This window comes from Chiloscyllium plagiosum, chromosome 3 (genome assembly GCF_004010195.1).
Source record: "Chiloscyllium plagiosum isolate BGI_BamShark_2017 chromosome 3, ASM401019v2, whole genome shotgun sequence".
NCBI classification, from domain to species: domain Eukaryota; kingdom Metazoa; phylum Chordata; class Chondrichthyes; order Orectolobiformes; family Hemiscylliidae; genus Chiloscyllium; species Chiloscyllium plagiosum.
Window position 1 is genome coordinate 54,092,460 of NC_057712.1, and position 8,697 is coordinate 54,101,156.

At 42.1% G+C, this 8,697-nt stretch overlaps 1 protein-coding gene across 2 annotated transcripts in view; it reads right to left on the reverse strand.

Moving 5' to 3' along the window:
• Positions 1–8,697, reverse strand: part of cad (carbamoyl-phosphate synthetase 2, aspartate transcarbamylase, and dihydroorotase) — a 174,802-nt gene that overhangs the window by 2,209 nt on the left and 163,896 nt on the right. For both annotated transcript variants that reach the window (XM_043682214.1, XM_043682207.1), the window contains 3 exons: positions 8,030–8,185; positions 7,696–7,797; positions 6,018–6,112 (listed from right to left, as the gene is read on the reverse strand). In XM_043682214.1, coding sequence (XP_043538149.1) covers positions 6,018–6,112; positions 7,696–7,797; positions 8,030–8,185 — 353 coding nt within the window. The remainder of the gene's footprint in view (positions 1–6,017; positions 6,113–7,695; positions 7,798–8,029; positions 8,186–8,697) is intronic.

Genomic DNA, 8,697 nt, shown 5'->3' on the forward strand with positions numbered 1-8,697 from the left:
TATTCCTAATCTAAACTAACATAACCTAACCTACGCATCTTTCAATTCACTGCTGTCTATGTGCATGTCCAGCAGTCGCTTAAATGTCCTTAATGACACTGTTTCCACCACCACAGCTGGCAAGACATTCCATGCATTCACAACTCTGTAAAGAACCTACCTCTGATGTTTCCTCTATACCTTCCTCCTAACACCTTAAAACTATGACCCCTTGTGCCAGTCAATCCTGCCTTGGGAAAAAGTCTCTGGCTATCGACTCTATTCATGCCTCTATACCTCGATCAGGTCACCCCTCTTCATCCTTCTCTCCAGAGAGAAAGGTCCGAGCTTAGTCAACCTCTCTTCCAGTCCAGGCAGCATCCTGGTAAACCTTCTTTGCACCCTCTCCAAAGCCTCAGCATCTTTCCTATAATAGGGCGACCAGAGCTGGACACAATAATCCAAGTGTGGTCTCACCAGGGTTTTGTGGAGCTGCAGCAAAACCTCACGGCTCTTAAACTCGATCCCCGTTAATGAAAGCCAAAACACTATATGCTTTCTTGACAATCCTATCCACTTGGCTGGCAACTTTGAGGGATCTATGCACTTGAACATCAAGATCCCTCTATTCCTCCACACTGCCAAGAATCCTATCTTTAATCCTACATTCAGCATTCAAGTTCGACCTTCCAAAATGCATTACTTCACATTTATTCAGGTGGAACTCCATCTACCATTTCTCAGCTCAGTTCTGCATCCTGAAAATGTTGTGTTGCAGCCTGCAATAGCCTTAGATACTATCACCAACCTTTGTTCATTGGCAAACTTTATGAATGCGCCTATCATGACATATACATCACATCCACTGCTGACCTTCTATCTGTCTCATCACTTCCTCAAAAAACTCAATAAGACTTGTGTGGCATGACCTACCCCTCACAAAGCCATGCTGACTGCCTTTAATCACGCTCTACTTTTCCAAATAGTCATTAATCCTATCCCGCAGAATTCTTTCCAAAACCTTGCTGACCACAAACATAAGACTGACTGGTCTGTAATTGCCAGGGATTTCCCTATTACTTTTCTTGAAAAGAACTGGTCAAATGCATTGGTTTTTAGTCAACTGTCAAAGTGGCGGCCCACTTTCTACCAAAATAATAGCTTTATTTCAAGTGAAGAAAGATGAGAATGATTAGAAATTGAACAGATAAAATGACCAATGTACAAGACATTTAGGTATTCTAAAAATATTTTACCAAAGACAGTTAAACACTAATCAGATGTGATTGATCACATTTTCAGATTCGATGCTTTGCGACAGAAACGATGTAAATAAAAAAGTTACTTTGAAGCCTTGGATATAATACAATCGTTCAGTTCAAAAGCTTAAGCAATTTCTGGAGATGAAAGATAGCCAAAATGCTAATATGCTAAATTTTGATGTTGATTCTCCAAGGATTGCAAATGCTCAATGTTAGCCATCTGTTGCTTCTCTGTTCCTCTTGCTCACCATGTCAAACCTCCTAGCAAATGCTGCCTGTACACATCTCACTTCTTTCTCTCTCACCTGTCATGCCCGGCAGACCCCATCAGTTGCTTAATTGACCTCATCCTCACTAAACTAATGCCCACTCAACTTTCCTTCAGATGTGTATGAGAGATAAATTATAATATCATATTATGAATACATCTCTAACTTTCAAAACTGCCATCATTCTCATTGTCAAAGTGACCACCTTTAACATCTGTGCTACCATAATTTTTAACCACCTGTTTCTCACCAAATCTGTACTTTTATTGCCTTGCCCATGGTTTTGTAATTCACTCAACATATCCCCCCCTGCAATAAGCAATTTACAAATATCATCCCTACCAACTATGGTTCAGTTCCTCATACTCCTCTCTTAATTGTGCACCAATAAGAGAGGATCTAACCTCCGCCCCTTTACATTCAATAGTGTTACCATCACTGAATCCCCCAGTATCAACATCCTTGGGGTTACCGTTGACCAGAAACTCAACTTAACTCACCACATAAACACAGTGGCTACAAAAGCAGGTCAGACACTAGGGATACTGTACCTACTGATACCCAAAGGTCCGCCACCATCTACAAGGAACAAGTCAGGTGTGAGATGGAATACTCCCCATTTGTCTGGCATCTCTCCACCACTGGCGCTCAGTAGCAGCAGTGTGTACTATCTACAAGATGCACTGCAGAAATTCACCAAAGATCCTTAGACAGCACCTTCCAAACCCATGACTGCTTCCTTCTAGAAGGATAAGGACAGCAGGAACTTGGGAACACAACCACCTGCAAGTTCCCCTCCAAGCCACTCATCACCCTGACTTGGAAATACCACCATTCCTTTACAGTTGTTGAGTCAGAATCCTGGGATTCCCTCCCTAGAGGGCACTGTGGGTCAACCCACAGCAAGTGGACTGCAGTAATTCAAGAAGGCACCTCCTCAAGGGCAAATATGGATGGGCTATCAGTGCTGGCCAGCCAGCGACGTCCAACTCCCATAAATGAATAACAAAATCTACTAAAAGGGGGCATAGCTTTAAATTAAGGGGGGGTAGGTATAGGACAGATGTTAGGGGTAGGTTCTTTACTCAGCGAGTCGTGAGTTCATGGAATGCCCTGCCAGTAGCAGTGGTGGATTCTCCCTCATTATGGGCATTTAAGCGGGCATTGGATAGGCATATGGAGGATAGTGGGCTAGTGTAGGTTAGGTGGGCTTGGATCGGCGCAACATCGAGGGCCGAAGGGCCTGTACTGCGCTGTATTCTTCTATGTTCTATAAAACATCGACCTCCATTGTCTTTGTTTCATTATTCAGTCCAAAAGACTGCCTTTGTTAGGTTCCTTAGCAAACCAAACAATGGCTTTTCTTCCTATCTGCAGTATAATTATCTTTGCAGCCAACCAAGACATATCGTTGACTAACTTGCCTTTACTCATCGAAACGTTGCTTCAGGCCCCATTGTGCAGGAGGTCAGGTGCAATATGTATACTGATAGTACCCAAATCTATTCCTCTGTTCCTTCTCTCCAAGCCTGAATATCACCAGTTGTCAAATGATCGACTAATAGCAAAGACTCATGGCAGCCAGGCAGTCAACAACAGCAGTGGAAGGGTGGTAGCGAGGTAGATCCAATTCTGAAGTACATATGACTATGCATGGATATATGGCAAAGCATAGTGTAATTAAAGGCAGTCAGCATGGTTTTGAGAGGGGCAGGTCATGCCTCACAAATGTTTTGAGTTCTTTGAGGAGGTGTCAAGACAGGTCGATGACAGTCGATGTGGACTTCAGCAAGGCATTTGATAGGGTTCCCCATGGTAGACTCATTCATAAAGTCAGGAAGTATGGGATACAGGGAGATTTGGCTATCTGGATTCAGAATTGGCTGGCTGACAGAAGGTTGTAGATGGAAAGTATTCTGCCTGGAGGTCAGTGTTGAGTGGGGTCCCACAGGGCTCTGTTCTTGGGCCTCTGCTCTTTGCAGTTTTTATAAATGACTTGGATGAGGAGGTTGAGGGGTGGGTTAGTAAATTTGCAGATGACCAAAAGGTTGGAGGTGTCGTTGATAGTATAGAGGGCTACTGCAGGCTGCAGTACAACACAGACAAGATGCAGAGCTGGGCTGAGAAATGGCAGATGGAGTTCTGGATAAATACGAAGTGATGCATTTTGGAAGGTCGAACTCGAATGCTGAATATAGGATTAAAGACAGGATTCTTGGCAATGTGGAGGAACAGAGGGATCTTGGTGTTCAAGTGCATAGATCCCTCAAAGTTGCCACCCAAGTGTATAGGGTTGTTCAGAAAGCATATGGTGTTTTGGCTTTCATTAACAGGAGGATCAAGTTTAAGAGCTGTGAGGTTTTGCTGCAACTCTACAAGTCCCTGGTGAGACCACACTTGGAATATTGTGTACAGTTCTGGTCGCCCTACTATAGGAAAGGCTTTGGAGAGGGTGCAAAGGTGGTTTACCAGGATGCTGCCTGGACTGGAAGGCTTGTGTTATGAAGAAAGGTTGAATAAGCTCGGACTTTTCTCTCTGGAGAGGAGGAGGAGAGGAGACCTGATCGAGGTGTACAAAATAATGAGAGGAATAGATAGATTCAATTCCCCAGGGCAGGATTGACTGGTACGAGAAGTCATAGTTTGAAGATATTAGGAGGAAGGTATAAAGGAGACGTCAGAGGTAGGCTCTTTACACAGAGGGTTATGCATGCATGGAATGCGTTGCCAGCTGCAGCGGTGGAAGCAGAGTCATTGGGGACATTTAAACGACTGCTGGACATGCACATGGATAGCAGTGAGTCGAGGGGTGCATAGGTTAATTTACTATATTTACATTTGGACTAAATCTCAGCACAACATCGTGGGCCTAAGGGCCTGTTCTGTGCTGTACTTTTCTATGTTCTGTATGGAACTTAAAGGCACACTGTTCCTATTTCTTATGGTCTTATAGAAAGCCAAGGGAAGATATTTGTCCAAACAAGTCTACAGAGCAGCAGTGAGGGAATGGTGCACAAAAACGTGCAAAAAGAAAAATCAATATAAATGGTAATGATATACATCCAGCTTAAGGCAAAGCTCTGTACAGACAAATGCAACGATGTAATGAATGCCACAATTTCAACTTAAACATCCCACAACACCAGGTTACAGTCCAACAGGTTTATTTGTAAGTACGAGCTTTCGGAGCTCTGCCCCTTCATCAGGTGAGAGTATCTCCAAGATTATCATGCACATCGACACAGAGGGTTCAAGTCACACTATAGCTACTTGATGAAGGAGCAGTGCTCCGAAAGCTAGTACAAGTGCACAATCCTTTATCCTGGTTTTCGAAATTCAGTATTTTTCGTATTTCAGAATAAGTGACAGGTTGATGGTGAAATGTTTAGAAATCTATCGGAGGAGCACACTCACTAAGTAAAATGGTTCAGAGATGCCGGTGTTGGACTGGGGTGTACAAAGTTAAAAATCACACAACACCAGGTTATAGTCCAACAGGTTTAATTGGAAGCACACTAGCTTTCGGAGCATTGGACTATAACCTGGTGTTGTGTGATTTTTAACTAAGTAAAATGGGGCCTTGAAACAGAATCAAGACCTGCCGGTGCTGCCCCACCCCCCACTACATTGCATCTGAGTGACATGCATTGAGTGGATGTCGACTTGGGTTAACTACCTGCATGCCAAACAACCTTGTTAATGAGAAAAAAAACCTTCGGACTTCAAAGCCTTTTGGATTGTCTACCTGTACTTCCAAATAAACCTGCTGGACTATAACCTAGTGTTGTGCGAATTTTAACTTTGTCCACCCTAGTCCAACATCAGCACCTCTCCATCACAATTAAAACCAAAATATTAGCTCTCAGATGTCCTCAACTAATGCAAACCACCACATGGTCAAGAACAGTCTAAAGTTGTTTCCTATTGTTAACTTCCTCATCTCATTCTCTATGCGGGGGGGGGGAACCTTGCTAATTTAATTCCCCCCCCCATAGTCTTTTAGACACCTTTTGCTTGTTTCCAAAATCCCCTCAACCTCCAGCTACGTCATTATTCTTTACAGCATTTCAGGCAGTTTCTTTCAATTCAATGATTGTTAGCTTCCTTGTTAGCCACAAATAGAGTATCCTTCTTTGTTAGTCTTTTTTTAATAGAACTCATCTTCATTGAGTGTTTCAGAATACCTTCAAAACTCTGCCATTGCTTATTTATAGTCTTATATGTGAACCAATTTTCCCAGTACACTGCAGCCAATAGTGTCTTCATAGCTTCATAATTCCTACTTCTTCCATAGTGAAATACCCCTTTCTATATTCAATTTCGTGTTCTACCTAGCATTGCAATTGAACTGTGGAATTGATAATCAATAGGTTTTACTATCTCTGATTTTACATTATCTTATGCATATTCACAGGTAAATTCCAATCTGATTCAACATTTAATAGGTTTCTGAACGCCAATTGGCATATAAAAAGCTTCACTGTGAACACACATATACAGATCTTACCTAACTTCATTAACTCGTGGCAATGGATGCATAACCACCATTTTCTTCTTGCCTTTTGTCATGATGTGAGGAGTGAGAATAAACTGTCCAAAACACTTAGGGTGAAGAAAGATAGGGTGGGCAGAAAAAAATTGCAATTAAATCAAAAATTACTGAAAAAAAAAACACAGGAACACATAATACACAGTCTCTAAACCAATACACAATGATCAAGGAGAGTAAACAATGGAGCAAAATGTTGTTGGTTCCCAGCAAAAATGTAGGAAAGTTCATTACAGTGAGAGGGATTCAAAGAGCAGTGGTGGGGTGGGGGGAAAGAGGAGAACAAAAGGAGAGAGAGTGAGAGACCCAATGACAAGCAGTGCAAGAAAGGGGGGGACAGTGAGAGTGCAACAGCACCAATGTGACAGCATGCAGGCATATGTTGGGGGGGTGTTCAGATGAGGTAGGGGTGATAGCACATGCGGCGGCGGTGGGGGAGGGAAAAAGCAAACAAGCAACGGAGGAGCAGCACATGCGAAAGAGATACAGATAATGAGAGGAGCTGAGGAGGGGGCAGCACAAGAAGGAAGCAGTATGTACAAGTTGTGAGCCAGCGTGAGAGGGAGGGAGGAACAGTGCATTGAGAGAGCAAGCAAGAGCGCAAGGGGACAGGGTGAGAGAAAGAGAGGGAACAGCATGCGTGACAGAGTCACGGGGGGCTACAGCACGCATGCGAGGAACGGTGTGAGACGGTGTGGGACAGCGCGCACGTGAGAGAGGGACAGCACACATAAGAGACCCCATTAATTATGCTTACATATTTTCCTCAGTCAATGATGGTTTTAAGCCTACCCTTACCAATTTGACGCTTCAGATTCTATGGCTCTACGTTTAGTTCTTCCATTGTAAAGATAGATACAAAATATCTACTTATAATCTCTGCCATTTCGTTATTTCCCATTGTTAACTTCCTCATCGCATTCTCCACAGGGGGGGAACCTTGCTAATTTAATTCCTCCCACTATAGTTTTTTAGACACCTTTTGCTCGTTTCTAAAATCCTCTCAACCTCCAGCTACGTCATTATTCTTTACAGCATTTCAGGCAGTTTCTTTCAATTCAATGATTGTTAGCTTCCTTGTTAGCCACAAATAGAGTATCCTTCTTTGTTAGTCTTTTTTTAATAGAACTCATCTTCATTGAGTGTTTCAGAATACCTTCAAAACTCTGCCATTGCTTATTTATAGTCTTATATGTGAACCAATTTTCCCAGTACACTGCAGCCAATAGTGCCTTCATAGCTTCATAATTGCCTCTACTTAAGGCTAATTTGAGACCCAAGTATCATACCTTCAAATTGAATGCAGATTCTACAATGATATGATCACTGTTGCATGGAAGATCCTTCACTGAAAGCTCATTAATTAATCCTCTTTCATTATCAAAGCCCAACATATTATGCCTCTTTCTAGAATCAGACTATGTACCTAATGCAGTCCATTAAAAATTCATCTTCAGGCTATCTTTGCAATCATTTTTGGCTTTATTAGGTAAATTGGTTCAAGAAGCTGAAACTTTAAATGCTGTTCTAGAATTCTACATTTGATTTTCAAATAGGTGTGTGTGTATGTTGGGTGGTGGAGGTGGAGAGGTTGGAGACATCCCACTATTCTCTTTAATATATGTTAAATTATTACCGCTCTGTATTCTTCCTCGGAGGCAAATCTTTCTTTCTGAATCCTTGTCATGTATAACACATCAGTATCTGGCAAAGCTTCTTCCAAACTATCAAATTCCTCCTGTGTACACAAATGTGTGTTAATATGCAGACTGGAAAGTAAACAGCAAAACTGCATTCAAATAAATTTTTAGATCAAAGTTCATATATTAAAGTTTCTTGAACTCTAAGGGTCCTTAGAACCATGCCCATTCGAAACATAACAGAAGTTTAACATTCAACACTACTACTTTCAAAAGTAAGCTGTTCAAATTAAACTCCAGTTAAGTCTACATGTCATCAGTTTTGCTTACCTGCTTGATTCCTCTAGATGCCAGAAAATGTATGATATTTTGCGGCATGCGAAGGTTTCTGGGAGTAACATATCGGAGATTAACACGGTATAATGTAAGAAGGTAGGCCAGTGAATGTACTGTTCTCCCATGTTTTAGATCTCCAACCATTGTAATCTATTAAGCAAGTAAAATTACAAAGTGGTAAAAATAATTGTTATTTCAATGACAAAAACTGAAATTGGTAGAAAAGCTCAGCAGGTCGGGCAGCATCTGTGAAGAGAAATCAGTTAACATTTCAGATGCAGTGACCCTTCCTTAGATGAGCTCGAAGGAAGGGTCACCAGACCTGAAACTTTAACTTGATTTCTTGTCACAGATGCTGCCAGACTTGCCGAGCTTTTCCACCAATTTCTGTTTTTGTTTCTGATTTACAGCATCGATAGTTCTTTTAGAACATAGAACATAGAAGAATACAGCGCAGTACAGGCCCTTTGGCCCTCGATGTTGCGCCGATCCAAGCCCACCTAACCTATACTAACCCACTATCCTCCATATACCTATCCAAAGCCCACTTAAATGCCCAGAAAGAGGGAGAGTCCACCACTGCTACTGGCAGGGCATTCCATGAACTTACGACTCGCTGAGTGAAGAACCTACCCCTAACTTCAGTCCAATATCTACCCCCC